Source organism: Dasypus novemcinctus, chromosome 8 (assembly GCF_030445035.2).
Source record: "Dasypus novemcinctus isolate mDasNov1 chromosome 8, mDasNov1.1.hap2, whole genome shotgun sequence".
Lineage (NCBI taxonomy): Eukaryota > Metazoa > Chordata > Mammalia > Cingulata > Dasypodidae > Dasypus > Dasypus novemcinctus.
This window is the reverse complement of record NC_080680.1, coordinates 99,449,960-99,466,397: the sequence shown is the minus strand read 5'-3', so window position 1 is coordinate 99,466,397 and position 16,438 is coordinate 99,449,960. Positions and strand designations below refer to the sequence as shown.

The window sequence follows — 16,438 nt, the reverse complement described above, 5'->3', positions numbered from 1 at the left end:
CAGACAATGGGGCAGGGCGAGAAAGGGGAGAGAAATAAATTTAAAAATCTTTAAAAAAACAAAAAACAAAACAAAAAAAACCCCAAAGTGAGCTGAAGAGAGTTCATTTTGCCTGGAATTAGAGAGGAAGCCCAGGTGCTGGCAGGGACCAGACTGGGGGTTCTCATAAACCTTGTTAAAGGCTTGGGCTTGAATCTGCAGGTTAACAGGGAGAAATCACTAATGTGTTTGGACAGAGGAGCTTCCTGGTCAGATGCATGATTTTTCTAAACCTTGGCTGTTGCAGGGTGGAGGATATATTTAGTTTGGGAAGCAAGATTTGAAAAAAACTTGATGATAAAGGAACTGAAGATGAGAAAGAAGCTGATGGATAAGGGAAAAGGCAAAGAGACCTTGAGACCAAGATCTCCAAGAGTCAAACCAGAAAAATGACGAGATAGCAAGCAAACTGGAAGGACAGGAGGTCATGCTCAGAGGATGAAATCCAGGAATAAGTGATTCCAAAGGGAAGGCAAACTGAGGGGTCATCCAAATGAATAGAGGGAGACTGAATCAGAATTCAAAATGTTCCCAACCATGCCACATGAAATGAGGTCCATGTGCCAGGCTGGTACCTGCTATGTGGCACCTGAGAGTGGGGAGGGGGTTTATGGGGTAAAGAGCTGAGCTGAGTAGCTCTGTATCATGTCAAAGTATAACTGTGGAGTCCCAGTTCTGTCACTGGTTATCAGGCAGACTCTGGACCAGGCATTCTTCTCACCTGTAAATGAGGCTCATCCCTACCCTGTTTATTTCCCAGGGACATCAAGGCAAAGATAAAGGATAACGAAATGTAAGTCCAATGATGGGATTGTAGCAAGCAAAGGCAATAGGCAGCAATGGGGACAGCCAAGTGGGGATGATCACTATCATTATGGGGCAAAGGCAAATGCCAAGTCCCAGCCCTGGGTCTCCCTTTGCTCTTTCCTTAATCAGAAATGACTGCACCTTAGAATGGGGCTATGTGTAGTGACTGTGAGATGCTGCACACATGTCAGGTAGAGGCTTCAATGTCTGGTCACACTGCATGGATAATCACTCCCTCCAGACACACAAGTGGCCTTGGCAGTGAGAGCTCGGGGCAGCGTCTGAGGGCCAGAGGGCTCCCAAGACCCTAGACAGTCCCACTCAGAAGTTGGGGCCTGGCCTTTGAAACTCCTTAATAACTGAAAATCATATTGAAAATAATGCAACATTTCTGTAGAATCTTCTAACCATGGGTCAGCCTAGTATTAAGCAAGTCCAAGGCAGAGTGAAACCCACAGATTTGCATAGTGCCTTATGGCCAGGTCTCATACTCCCAAAGGCACCCCAAACACTCAATGCCTTTGTAAAACCCTGTTGCAGAGCACCTGCACCTGTTTTTACCACAACCCTTAACTCAATGTTTTAGGATAGAAAACATTAAGAGGAAGAAATAGATCTCTTTGTCCAGACAGCCCTTTTTTCTCAATAAGTAAGAACCACACTTATAAGAGATTGTGAGAGACCTCGGTGGGGGAACCACAAGCTTTATTTGCTGTAAGTTCTCCTCAGGAGCCTGGTCTGCTGGGACTTGATGTTCCTGGATGGGTACCCCCAGGCCTAAGCTGGGAATGGGGAGAGAAAAAAAATATTTTAGGTCCATTGTAGGTTTTCTGAAGTAAGATCTCTGACAGAATTAAAGGTGAAACTGTTATTCAGAAATTGCTTTCCAAAAACATACTGTCTGATCTGTAAGTATTTACAAAAGAAAATGACAAAGTGGTCAGAGTGTATTCATTCAATATTCTAGAAATATTTGTCAAATGCCTACTATGTGCCAGGTACTGTTTGCTGTAGTTATTATTCACAAAATTTGCATAAAAATTTAAAAATTAGAATAATCACTGATGACATGAGCATGAAAATATGAAACTTTTCCTGCACTGCTGACAAAAATACAAGTCTTTAAGGAAAACATGTCCCCTGGTTTCACCTTCAAGTTAATTTTTAAAAAGAAGTCATTTCTGGCCCAGTACACATCCCTATCCCCCAAATTACCCCGATGAAAGAAACTCAAGGGGTTATTACCTCCAGATTTCCTCTGGCTTTCCGAAGGATTTTGTGGGTTACGGCCACTGAGGAGAGAGTGGAGAATGGAATGATTAGACTCAGATGCCCAGAAAGACCAAGTGCAGAGGGAGGAGGAGGCCCCAACCCCCAACCCCAAAGAGTCCAGCCACATGGGCAACACTGAAGCATCCAGGCCAAAACGAAGAGGTCTAAAGGCCGTACCTGTCCCATCACACACCCCAGGACCAAATAATCTATCTCAAGAAGAAAGGGTGGGATAGAAAGACTTCTTCATGTCCATGCTGAGCCACAATCTCACACTGATACCAGAGGTGGAGTGTGCTACCTTTATAAAAGACAAAATGAGACTCTTCATGGCTTCCTGGATCTGGTGTATCTCTAGGGCTCACGCAGAGGCCTGGTGCCTAGGTGCTCTGGAGAAGCAGCTCTGTGCAGGGGGTGTGCCCCATTCCAAGTATACCCATATATGAAGGTCCAAGTTCAGGGTGGCGAGCAATTCTGTAAAGTCACAGTTCTTACAGCAGGCTCCTAAGTACCTGAGAGGAAGAACTCTAGGCATTGCTCTTCTTAGCCTGTCCTTTAGCTGGTAGAAAAGCCCAACATGGGTCCCTTGGGCAGTTGCCGTCTACTTGGGCAAGTGGGGGTTGGAGGGGATGATTTCAGAGGTTCTGCCAATCCTGACACCCCTGATCTGGGCAACGGGCAAATCTTCAATGTATCAGAACTCCCGGGGAGGAAAGAGAGTGCCACAGCCTTTCATTATAAAGTGCAGTTGCTTCACTCAATCTTTTTCTCTTTCAACACAAACTCTAGCAGTGGCAGGAATGCTACCATTAAACAGATTTCTGAGCCTGATCAGGGATCTACCTAGGGGCTTGGCAAAAGCCAAGGAATCCACTTAATCCCTTGGTAGGGGACAGACATAGGTTTCTGAAACTAGGCCTTTGGTCAACAGTGCCCAAGGCAGAAATGGACTCACACCTCCTCACCAGGCCCAATTCCCACCAACTCCCCAGTGGCTTATTCAGATTAGGTACCATGTGGTAGCCTAGAGAAAATATTTACTTCTTGCCTTACAGACTTTTCATCTGGAGGGAACAAAGTCTATTTTTAATCTATGACATGGAGGAAGTGACAGAGGTGTGGGCTCTCTTTTGACCTGGACAAAATGAATTTTGGAGACAGCCAATTCTCTTTGTGACCCACTGCACCCTCATCCCATGCTACAGGGAAGCAGTTCTTCACCTGGAAACATGGATATGCTTTGGATGTTCCTAAATCCTTGGAAACTGTCCACATTTTTGTGTATGTCTGAGGAGAGAGACCAAAGCTTTTTTGACATTAGTCAAGGGGCCTATGACCCAGAAAAAATATACTGATCATGGCTGTGGGGGTTAAAAATAACTTTGTAACAATACTGAAAGTATCTAAAGAACAAAACTTAAGTAGAAGAGCTAAAGCTAACCTGGCCCAAGTTAGGAAGTAAGAAATGCAACATCTAAATTTGATATGAACAGGCCCTGACAAGTGAACAGCACTGTCCACATTCTAAAGCACAGAAATCCCTGTGGTGAAGATGAAGAGACTGAGAGGGTCAGAAAGGTAAAACTTTCCTCAAATCAAGACTTGCCCCATCACAAGAGATATGACTTCAACCCAGGTCTGTCCAACTCAGTCCAATCCTCTTTCCACCTAAGCTGAGTGCTATCTACCAGAAGACAGGTGACCTCACTGAATGCCCCTCCCCAACTCCATGGGGTAGGAATTACTGTCCTCATTATGCCAATGTGGACCTGAGGCCCACAAGTGAAGCAGGTGGTCCCAGGGGTCCTCAGGCTATAAGGCAATGACCTTTCCTTACTGCCCCCTGCAGTCTCTGGGAGGAGGTGCAGTGATCAGCTGGGCCCAGGCTCTTCCCTGTCACTGAGTGTAGAATGGGGAGGAGGGGACACTGCGCTTTCATTTTGTCCTTTCAGCCAGAAACGGACCTATGAGGTGTGAAGTACTGGGAAGTTGTCAAGGACCTGACTATTCTGGATTAGCTGCAAAGTTGGCCATAGGAGGAGTCCCAAGGCCAGGTCAGCCACCAGCTGTGTGACCTGGGGCAAAGCCCTTACCCTGCTCGAAGCAGGGCCCCTGAGCCAGGCCTGATAGATTCAGAGATGGGTGAGAACATCTTACAGAGATGGTAAATGTTATGGGATGTTCATTTTTTTTCTGACTATTAATGGTTTGCCCCCTCCTCTATAGGATTCTGTCAGACCTAATGGGAAAAAAAGAGGCAGGGAACTTTGTCAAGAATCTAGTCTGTCCCAGGCACTGTGCAAAGTACAATCAAGTTTAGGTACCTTCAGCACCCCCATTTTACAGAATAAAAAACTGAGACACTTCTTATAAAGTTGTGACTAGAACCCAGGCCTATCTGGCCAGTCTGAGTCCTTTGGAATTACTATCTTCAGTTAGCGACATCATTTACTTCAGGTCACACAGGAAAGTGGAGATTTGAACTGTGCTCATTCAATAATTCCATGCTGCAATGACCTAGAAATGAGGGGGCCTGGGTTCTGGCTCTCTGAATCTGCTCCAGTAACTTAACCCATCTGAACCTAATTTTGCCTACTTCTGGAATTTCCTCACCTATAAGTGGGGTTAACTCATGTGCTCTGTGACTTCAGGGCTGCTGAGGAGAGACACCAGTGAAGTGAGTTCTAACTTCTTCTGGAATTGGGGTCTGGACAAATGCATCACTTCCCTCCCCCTTGGTGTTCCAGGAGCCTAACCAAATGTTCCACAGCCACCTCAAACAAAACCAAGATTGTCTTCCCCCCACGTCCCATCCAGTGCTCCTTTTCTCTGAGTGAATGAATCCCTAGGCCCGAACAGCCCCCGATATCCACCTCTCTGCAGACTCTACCTCCTTACTATCTTTCAAAACCATTTCACCTCCTCGATGGCCCTGCCTTGCCCCCATCAGGCCTTACTGCTGCCCATCTGGAGGACTGCTGCAGCCCCAAAGAGCTTTCTCCACCTCCTGGCCCTCCATGCCATGAGGATCTTCTAACACACAAACAGACTCATTAGTCCCTGCTGCTCACTCCTAAGCCTGGCTCACAAGGCCTCTTGTGACCAGCTCCCTACTTACCTCTCCCACCTCATCTCTCATAGCAAGAGCCTGGGCATGGCTTAGGCAAGTTCCTGAACACTCAGTTCTCTCTCATGACAGGGAATCTACCCATGAGGGCCTGTACCAGGATACTGCTCCTGTCTCTTCACTGTCTGACTAGTTCCCATTCACCCCTCAAGATGCAATCGGTCCAATGCCTTGAACCATCTCTCAGACTGTCTGGGATGTATTTGGCACATGTCCTGCACCTAATTTTTGCTTGCCTCCCCCGTCATTTGTTCATCTGTAGCCTCAGAGGCTGGCAAGAGAGGGTGTGAAGCAGAAACTTGGAGCTTGCTCAGTGACTAAGCTTCTCTCTCTATTGCAGTTCAAACTCTGCCAGTCTAACAGAGTTGGTTTTTTAAGAAGGTTCCCCAGGGGTGGCTAATGAGAACACCTACTTGGCCCTATTTGGCAGTAATCTATGTTCTGTGTGTCTCAGAAACACTGGACTTTGATAAAAGCAGCACAAGGCAGGCTCACAGCTCAAGACAGGAAAGTACTTCAGTCAGCAGTTCTCCTAAGACAAGAGAAATTGACAGGCAGACAGCCAAGAGGCTTGGCCAGGGAAACTCAGCTATTGCCAGCTCCTTCAAACACCCAGGGTGAAGGGGTGCTCAGGGTTTAAACCAGAGATATGGAGCTGCTCCCAAATGATCTCGGAAGCACCTAGATTAGACCTGGGATTGACCTTACAAAGGTTATTTAACCTCTCTAAATTTGAGTTTCTGTATTTATCTCAAGAAATATTTCTCAAATTCACCCTCTCATGACCAACCCTGCCCTGGCTAAGGCCCTTCCTGTCTCCTGCCTGGACTCCTGGATTGGCCTCCTCCTCACTGGTGAGCAGCCTCCAGCAAACCTTTTTCGCATGCAGATGGGACAGGTCAATCCTCTGCTCTAAGAGGAAGCAGCCCTGGGCCTGCCACAAAAGGCCGTCCACAAAAGGCCTTCCACAATGCAGTTCCAGGTCAGCCGAACCCCTCCCACCTTCCCTTACCACTTGCAGCCTTTACTCCACCAAGATGAGCATTGTTAGTTTCTCACACACAAAGCTTCTCTGCTGCTGTCCACGCCATTTCCTCTGCCTTGATAGCCATTCCCTTCTATCTAACACCCATTCCTCCTTTCAGACTCAGCCCATGTGTCACCTTGGCAATGAAGGCCACCTCTCAGGACAGAGTGGAACCTACCTACTTCCACTCAATGCTCCCATAATACCCTATGCATGTTGCTATCACTGCACATCCACACATCTGTCTCCCTGATGGGATGACAGTCCAAAGCACCAAATGACCCTCCACAAAGGTCTGTTAAATGAATACATTTGTCTGATCAGCACAAAAAGGATGAAGTGTGGAAAGAAACCCACTAACAAGAGGCATGATTACATACAGCCACGAGCTCTGAAGTGGATAAACTAGGGCTGGGCACCATCCTGAGGCAGGAAGTGGTCAGACACCGCAGCCACCCCTGACCGCTGCTCACTTACACTGATCAAAGATGACTTTTTCCTGATGCTTGCTCAGCTGCAAAAGCTTGACAGTGTTTTGCAACTTTTTTTCTTGTTCAAACAATTTCTTGCGTAGTTTGGTGATTTCTGCCTTCATTTCTCCAATCTAAAGAGAAAACGAATTAGAAAAATGAATAAAGAAACCATCACATCAAATAGGAAGAATTATAAAAACATGTGAAAAGATGCTCAACCTCATTTACAAAGATATTTGAAGGAAAATTGGATACCATTTTCTGTTGATTAAACTGGTAAAAGTGGGCAGAAAGCAGTGATAGTAGGAGTGTGAGGAAAGAACTCTCCCTCCACTCTGGTGGGACCATTGGTTGAATACCTCTGACCCAGCAATTCCGCACTTTGGTATTTACCCAAAAGAACAGTAACACAATCACCAGAAGATGCCCATGTAAAAGATGTTCATTTCAGCATAGTTCATGGAGCAAAAATTAAACAACCTGATTTTTTTCAGTAGGGGTCTAGATAATAAATTATGGTATCTACATATAATGGAGTAATTTTGCAGCTATTAAAAATGATGCTGGAGAGCTGTATTTTTTGACCTGGAAAGATAATCATAACAAGTGAGAAAAAAGCCGACAACAACATGAATTATATAGACTCAATTTCATAAAACTGAATAAGTCTTATCTCTTTCCATGTATTTGTACATCAAGATGTCTAGGAAACGTTGATGGCATAGAAATGTCATCAAAATGTTAATAGTTACTATCTCTCAGAGATGTGATTTAGAGTATTTTATTTTTCATTTTTAAAATCTTAACTGAATTATTTGTATTTTTTACAAAAACTCTAATGCCAATTTTTAAAAAACTCATTGTTAAAATTTTAAAAGACAATATTAAAGTATTAAGAGAGTAAGATACATTAGGAGACTCTCATTTGGTTTTTCAGAAGTGAGAAGAATGTGGATAAACAGCAAAATCAGAGTCCCCTTTCCTCTGAAATTAAAGATGCACACAGTAAACAGAGATTCTTAATCAGTTTCCACTTAACCAGCTCACAGGGTTAAGGAAACTTCCTCCCTTTCTCTCTCTAAAATATACTGACTGATGCCCTGGCAGAGGCCACACTCTGCTACAGCAAAAACACTTTTGTTCCCAAGAGGTGAAATGAATTGCTAGCTTACAAAAAATCATTTTAGGTTGTTCTCAAGCATGTTTATAGCAATCATACTTGTAATTAAATTATGCATTTTAATTACATATTAAGTAAACCCATGAAATATGTATATGAAAAGGGAGAACTGGTTGTCTGAAAACTAACTTATGCTTCAGGAAAGACTTGATAAAGGCAAGTCACTAAAAAAACACATTTCTGGCAAATTAGGTGTGGGTGAGACAACTATAAAAGATGTGGGAGGAACACAGTCTAAAGAATTTCTATATTCAAATTGTTTTGCATGTGTCTAACTTTTCATCTTAAAGAAAGAGAAATTGGAAATGACAGACATACATTATGGATGTAGTTTATGAAAGAAAGAAGATGTAGAACTACAATCAGCAGACCCATATTCAAAGAAAAGGCTCTGGCCCTACATCAAAAGATTGGGAAATTAAGGTACATTTATCTGTTTTAAGTTAAACTAAAATGTTTAAGGTACATATCATTTTTAAAATATTTCTTGCTTTAATTTACTGGTAAAATTAGTCAGTCACGTCAGGTACAAGGGGTTCAACTGTTCTTCCAAAACAGATCCTGATTTAAATATTAGGTTTTCTCTTCTTCATAAAAAGGAGACCACAAAGATTTAAGCTTCGGTCATGGCTCCAGAGGGCACACATTCTAGGGCAAAGTCACTCGACATTCATAGCCTCAGGAATAATAATCCCTGACCCATCTATCACCTGCAGTCGAGCACAACTTGAATGAGATAATGCTTGAACACAGGGGCAAAATTATTTCACTGCTGGCCTAATCCCAATTCCTCTTTCTAAGGTCAGCTCAGGCATGACCTCCTCTGGGAAGCTTTCCTTGAGACCCCTTCCCCACCAGGAGTCTAGGTGGATTACTGCTACTTTGGGCTACCTTGGTGCCCAGTGCTCCCCTATAATTGCCCATCTCATGCTCTACTGTAACTGGTCATTTATTTGTTTGCTTCCTCTACTGGACTATCAGCTCCTTGAGGGTGGAGATCAATGAGGGTGGAGATCACTTCTTTGCTCTGATGGCCAAGCACCTGGCAAAGGGTCTAGCCTAGAGTAGGTGCTGAGAGACTGTTTGAAAACTGGTAGGCTTTTATCTGCACTCTCCTAACACCCTGTACACATTCGACCTAGCATTTAAAACAAGGACTTTTAATTATGTGTTTGCTGTTCCACTGGATTAAAACCTTCATTTTTACATGACAATTATACCATGGTAAAAACAGCAGGAGCTCCAAAGCCCAGCCCAGTCAGTTCTTGGCTGAATGACACTGGGGAAAGTTACTTAACCTCTTGGAGCCTCGGTTCCTACTTCTGGAAAGTGGGAATAATAATACCTAACCCTCTGAAGAATACTGTAAGGGATAAAATGAGATGCTGAGTTGTATAGCAGAGTGCCTGAAACCCAATGGAGTTCAGGAGAACAACTCTTTCTGAAGGCAAAGGCCTAGTACGGAAGGGAAAGCCACTCCCTTCACCCTAGGCCCTGAAACCTCTGACTTCTTCATCCACATTCGATCCCAGCCTGACTTTTGGAGCAGGTTTTTCCTTTTTATAATGAAAAATCTCACACACTTACAAAAGGTTTAGAAAAAGAATAATGAGCCCCTAGGTACTCATCCAGCTTCAGTAATTATCAATTCATAGCCAATCTTATTTCATCTATATCTATGCCCATCCTCATCCTCAGATTATTTTGAAATCAATTGTGGAAACCAACTATATCATTTCACCTATAAAATGTTTCAGTATGTATCTCTAGAAGGAAAAGATCCTTTCTTAGAAACATAACCACAATACCATAATTACACCCAAAAAAATGACAATAATTCCTTAGTACAACCAAATGTGCAATCAGTGGACACATTTCCCTGATTGCTTCATAACCTTATTTTTATGAAACAATTAGTTTGTTTGACTCAGGATCCATTTTATTGCATTTTATTGATACGTCTCTTAAGTTTTCTTTTAATCCTGTGGTTTTCAAAGCCACCTAGAGGGCTTGTAAAAAACACTATAGGGCCCCACTCCCAGAGTTTCCGACTCATGGGTTTGACATTTCTAACAAGTTTCCAGGTGATGCTAATGCTGCTGGTCCAGCCTCCATACTTTGAGAACCAATGCAAATCTACAGGTACCCCACTTCTGCACTTTTTTCCCTTTCTTACTAGGATGAAAAGTTGTTCCAAATGCATATTGCACATTTTCTGCCCCAGGCCTAGAATCAAACCATTTCTCTAGTTCCTTTTAGTGGGAAAGGTATTTAGAAACCACAATTTGGGTCCTAGGGGTGCTCATTGGTTATTAGTTTAGTCATTGTTTCTAAAGCCTTTTAAGTAGAGAAAGCTAGTAAATTTTTTTTAGGAGTACTAAGGATTGAACCCAGGACCTCATTCATACATGGGAGGCAGGCAATCAGTCACAGAGCTACATCCACTCCCCAAATGTTTTAAATAGAAAATACACCTGACTTCATACTGCTATTTCCAATTTAAATTTATATCTATCTTTTATGTTCCTAATGAGATTAATATCAGTTATTTGTTTTGTCTTACAATGTAAATGCAATATTTTCAGAAAACCAATACCAATATTATCACTAGCAAAATAATCACTAAAAACTGTTCAGTTTACTTATATATATATTTTTTGCAGTTCTTTCTTCGAGTATTTTCTACTAGGAATGTAGAGTCAAATTACAGTGTATACAGGAAAGTTCGTTTGTTTCTTATTATCAATTTTTAGAAATTGCTTTTTTCTCATTTTGATTCATTTTTATTTATAATTAGGTAAAACACATACATAGTTTCATAGTCAAATCTATAAAACAAATCTATTCAAAGACATCTAGCTTCCATCTTCTTCCCTCCCACCTCTGTAAGTAACCTATTGTTATTGTTTATCCTTCCATTTTAAAGTTAATCTAAGCAAATGCGTGTACATATTTATATTCTCCCCACACATAACTTTTTTAAATAAACTGATGCATAGGAAACACACTTTCTAGGGCAATCCTCTGGCTACTTATACTGCAGGGGGTGGTGTATTAAATGCAAAAGGCAAATTAATTACACTAAGAAAAAATGCCAGCTCAAAAAATACCATTAGGCTTGCTGGTGAAAACTTAGAAATCTACTTTACACACTTTTCACACCAAGCAAAAGGCACTAGAAGAAACATAGGCAGTGCCAGAAAAGTGGCTAGAGGCAATTTAACACCACACAGGGGTTCTGTGTATAAAGCAATCATATCAGAGCATCTCTAAGGTCCTTTTTCTGGCTCTAAAAGTCTATGATGCTAGCATGAGCACAATCAATTACCCAGAAACCTTTGGACAGAAGGGCAAATCATCATGAGCAATGGTCAGTCCCTGGAATGATTTGCAATTTGGGGAGAAAAACTGGACTACAATGATATAAGTCAGAAGTGCATTCCACCAATTTAACAAACAGATAATAGCGTCTGCTGAGGACAAAAAACAATAGGCAATGTATGTGTTAAAGATCAAACTTGTCTAGTTCAGACATGTTGTGCTCAGAAAATCACATGGGGCAGGTACTAGTTTGGGGATATGGGAGGCAATTATTCATTCATTCACAAACATGCATTTAATGGGGCAGGCACTGTGTTAAGCATAGGGCATATAGTGCTAAACAAAAGAGACATGGTCCCTCTTGGTAAATGTAAGGAGACAGACATTAAGTAAACAAATAAATTATTATAACTTGTGATAAGGGCTATGATGAAAATGAGCAGGATGCTATAACTTAGTGATCAAGGAACTCTCTCTGATCTTCAAGTCACATTTAAGCTGACCTAAAAGGTGAGAAGGAGCCAGCCAGCTGGGGTGTAGGAGGGAGAAAGACCATTCCAAGCAGTCTGTATGAAAGCCTAAGATGGAAAAGGGCTTGGTAGGTTATAAGAATGGAAAGGTTAGTGTGGGGCTGTGCAAGGATTGGTTATGTACTTCCCTGAGCTTAGCGCATCCAAACTTCCTCCCCAGGTTTCCAAGGAAGAAATCTTAGGACAGGCTTGTTGGAACCTCCAAAGCAAAAAGCCTTCCTGGCTACTTCTTTACCATTTTTATAAATCTAAGAGCGGTCAAAAGAAGTTTAAGTAAATCATGTAATATCACAGAATGCAAATTTCCCCTCTGCCTTCGTCCTGGTGTTTGGCAAGAATTTTAGGTAGATAAATGAGGGTAAGTATCTCTATCAGGCAACCAAGCCAAGAGTCCTAACTCTTCTTTGGCCTTCATGCTCCTTCTTCCAGGGAGATTTTCCTGATTAGCTAGAGTGGGCATTCATGCATCCTACAGACAAAAATCAGGGGAGAATTTCTGCTCATTCCTAAGTAGTTAAAACAGATTTTTAAAAAGGCCCACTAAAATATGGTGTAACTGCTCTCAATAGGAAATCAGAAGTTCCAGATAAATGAATCTAAAATAAAAGGGATTTTGAGTAGAAAAGAACGAGCTAGTCCATGAGTATACACTGGGACTTAAAATCTGTAAAAGTGAAAGAATAAACTTTGGGTTCTAATACTGGTTTTCAAATCAACTCTGTAACCTTAAGTAAGTGCCTCAACTCCCAAGTCTCAGTCCTCCTCATGTGTAGAATGCGGACAGGATTCAACTCAACATAGATGTGCTAGGCGTGGGGACACAATTGGGTCAAGGATACAGCCCAGGTTCATGGCAATGCAAGGGATCAGGCAGGAACACAGTGGAGCAGCCAGCATGTTGCCTGGCATGTGACACTTAACAAAGGTAGTGACTTCCCCTCCCTCGGATACATACCCCAAACTGAGGGCACATGTGCCCTGAGCTAGGCCCAGTGGAGACTGAGACACAGGCCCCTGGCAGCAACAGTAAGTCTCTGAATCCACATGTTACCACCTACCTGCTCACAGTGCAGGGTACACTGGCCATCAGTGGGGAGTGAGACTCTCCAGAAAAGCTTCAGTAATCTCAAGGCCTCTTCCAGGATCACCTTGGCTGTGTTCATGCTGGTGACAAACCTGTTCAGTGGCACTGAGTGTGGACCCTACATGGGGCAGGGGGATGAGAAGGACGTTATGTGCAGTCTTGAGCAAGATTATGGGCAAGCCACCTCTAATGGGCAGCATAAATCTCCACAGGGCTTGTGTTTCCTTGCTGACCAAGAGCCTGGTGACAGATGACACCAATTTACTGTTCTTAAAGACTTAGTGAACTATGGATTATAAGAGAATTTCAGTGGTGATTTTAGCCCAATTAATGACTATGACTGGTAACCACCACTGTTAACCATGTCACTGGGCCAAGAAGAGCAGCCCATGGAGACTCTCAGGCAGGCAACTGGGTCAACAGCAGGTAAAGTAGCACAAATGTTTTTTTCTTTAGCAGTCCCCTTCAAATGCCTCTGCTTAATGAGAATATGATATTAGGGACTTGAAGTCTTGCTTGCCCTTCCTGCTGGCAGAAGCAAGCAAGTTGATGGGATAGAAGGGGCATGAGAAAGGATGTAACTCAGAGAAAGGGAAATGTAAAAACTTTTAGAAGATATCTGTTTTCACAAATAATAAAATAAACACAAAATAAAAGGACACAACACTTTTTAGTTATCGATTTGGCAAAACTCATTATAAATAAAAATACTCAGTGAAGGCATGGGTATAGTGAGACTGACACTGTTAAATGGAGATATATTCTTTTTGGAAAGTAATACAGCAATAGTTATCAAAAGCCTGAAAAATTCAAACCCTTTGAACCAGTAATTCCACTTCCAAGAATTCATCCTAAGAAACAAACCAAAGATGTGATCAAAGATTTATGCATAAGGATGCTTATCACACCTTATCTGTCCAACAAACAGGAAAAAGAGTAAACAGAGGATGGTACATCCACAGGTTAGCCTATTTGGTAGCTATTAAAAGTCAAGTTCTAGAAAAATACTGGAGATAGGGAAAATGTTTATAATATGATGTTAAAGTGAAAATATGATATGTATATATTTATGAGCCAGTATTGTTAAATTTTATAAACTGGTAATATGTGTACAAACTTTTAATACCGTAAGTACTCTGTTTTTATAGATATTTTCTAAATTTTTCCAGCTTCTAGCTTTCATGCAATAAAGATTATAATAAAAAATAAAGATAATCTTATTAATATTTATTAACTCATTCAACAAATATTTACTGAGCACCTATTCCATACCAGGCCCTGTGCTAGGTAGTAGATATACAATATTGAACAAAATAGACAATATCCCTGCTCTTCCAAAGTTTATTATCTAGTAGAATACAAAATGCCAAATAGTTTTTTGTAATTTAGCAAAACGAAAAGGCAACACCGGAATCAGGAAGCAGTGGCTCAAGTATCCTCAATAAGGACCTGAGAAGAGGGACCAGAAAATGTGGTCCATGGAAGTTAAGAGGTCGAGTCCAGACTGGGGGAAAAAGGAAACTTGACCCAAGCCTTGCAGGCAGTGGATGAGTAAATGTATGTCAAGTACATGGATCCTCAATAAAGGAGCCCTTTATCATGAAGTTGATTATAGTAGGATGAGCAGGGAGGACGAGCAGGTAAAAGGAATTTGGGGATTCCAAGCCAGGGGGATATAGAGGAGGGAGAGCTGGAAGCAGGATGTGGCTAGCAAGCATGGACAACAGCCTACAGCCCAACCTGATCAGAGTGGAAAATAAAATGGGGAAAGTTGGAGATGATGGTAGGGAGGTAGGCAGGAGCCAGAGCTAGAAATTAGAAATCCTTTGATTTCTAGACTTTTCTTGGGGAGGAGTGATGGGTTCTGCATAGGTGAATGAGATGGCTAGCACTGTCCTTCAGGGAGCAGTGTCATGGAATAGAAAGAGGGTCTTGAAGGACACAGAGAACTGAGTTCAAATCTCAAATGCTCCAAGTTACTTCAACTTCATTTGTAAAATGGGAATGACATCACCTACCTTCACAGAATTTTTCTGAAATTCTGAATAAATAAATAAAATATCATATAAAAAGTTCTTCTGTAGGAAGAGATAAGAGACACTATCAATCTTGAAGTGGTTGTAGGGTATCTCCCATTAGGGAGCTCATTACATAGTGGTTGAGAAATTATGTTATGGTTGTCCATGTGTTTCATGAGGCTGAGGACATCTTATCTTGTCCACAACAGTAATCCCAGAGTCCAAGCACACAGGCCTGGATGGGTCGATGGACAGGAAAACTGGATAGATGAATGGATGGATATACCAAGAGACAGATAGACAGAAGGGCAGAAAATAAGTGAATGAGTAAATGAGAATGGATAAACAGAGGCAGGTGGTGTAAGAGCAAATCACAGCAAAACAATGACACTAACTCAAACCTCAACGACAAATAGCATCCCCATCCTACCTCTCCAGATTGGACCAGACCTCTGAGATTTCATGAGCTACATTTTCTGGTCTCTCTTCTCTGGGCCTTATCCCTCCTTTCACTTTACTTCTCCAAGTGAGTACCTCTCTCTTCCAGCTCTGTTGGTTGAGTTACCTTTGTTTCCAGCTTTCCACTTGTAGGGCTGAGATTTTCTTGGATTTGAATGTCCATTTCAGCAAGGAGCCTCTGGCCCTGACCAATCTGTTTGCACAGGGCATTGTAGTCCTCAGTCAGGCCCAGGATATGGCAGCCCCTTTTGTTGGCCCACAGGCAGTAGCCAGGAACCAGATGAGGCATGCATGGGGTGCTGGTAGCTGAGCTGCCACTGTCACAGGAGAGAGAATCCATTTCATTTCCAGAAAACAAAGGAGTCTCTGAAGCTACAAAACAAGAGGCAAGAGGTCAGATCTATCGGGGACAGTTCCTTGCAATCAGGGAGGTTCTAATCCTGAAGCTAGCTTGGAGAGACCCAAATGCCACCAGACCCAAGCCCAGACAGACAAAGAGGTCTGACTCCTGGACCTCTGTGTGTAGATTACCCAATGCTGGGCTTGTCTTGTGAGAGAAGCTCAACTCAATCCAACCAACATTTATTGAGCACCTACTCGATGGAAAACCCCAGATTCACACTGATGAATCAAGCTGGGTGCCTTTATTTCAGAAGCCCATGGTCTAGTTAGAAAACAGATATTGTGTGGAAAGTGTTACAGTACAATGATGAAGAACTGATGCTCAAAGGAAAAAAGAATCAATTTCTATGCAGGAAGGGAAGGATCAAGGAAGGTTTCCATGAAGAAGCAACTGTTGATCTGGGTTGAACAGGTAGCAATAATTATGCTAAACAGAGGTAAAAATTTGTTGCTTTTTACTCCTGGACCAAAACGGAAGTTTGTGAAAATAATTCTGACTGAGGATATCAGAAAAGGCATTTCACAAAGAAGTTGCGTACATGATGAGCCTTGAGTAGTAGTAAGATTTTTACCTGCAAGGAAGGAACAGCGAGTGGTCAAGGAAAAGGGAATTGCACTACAAAGGCACAGTGAGAGAAGATAGATGGTGAGTCATCTGGGTGGCTGCACAAAGGCAGAGGGATAAATCTGGAAAGACTC

At 42.3% G+C, this 16,438-nt stretch overlaps 1 protein-coding gene across 11 annotated transcripts in view; it reads right to left on the bottom strand.

Moving 5' to 3' along the window:
• Window positions 1-1,518: 1,518 nt before the first annotated feature.
• The window catches only part of CDK5RAP2 (CDK5 regulatory subunit associated protein 2), a 256,300-nt gene continuing 241,380 nt past the window's right edge, over window positions 1,519-16,438 (bottom strand). For all 11 annotated transcript variants that reach the window (XM_058302477.2, XM_058302480.2, XM_071217029.1 and 8 more), the window contains 5 exons: window positions 15,444-15,709; window positions 12,835-12,978; window positions 6,750-6,876; window positions 2,092-2,138; window positions 1,519-1,628 (listed from right to left, as the gene is read on the bottom strand). In XM_058302477.2, the coding sequence (XP_058158460.1) occupies window positions 1,572-1,628; window positions 2,092-2,138; window positions 6,750-6,876; window positions 12,835-12,978; window positions 15,444-15,709 (641 nt within the window). In that variant the 3' untranslated portion in view covers window positions 1,519-1,571. The remainder of the gene's footprint in view (window positions 1,629-2,091; window positions 2,139-6,749; window positions 6,877-12,834; window positions 12,979-15,443; window positions 15,710-16,438) is intronic.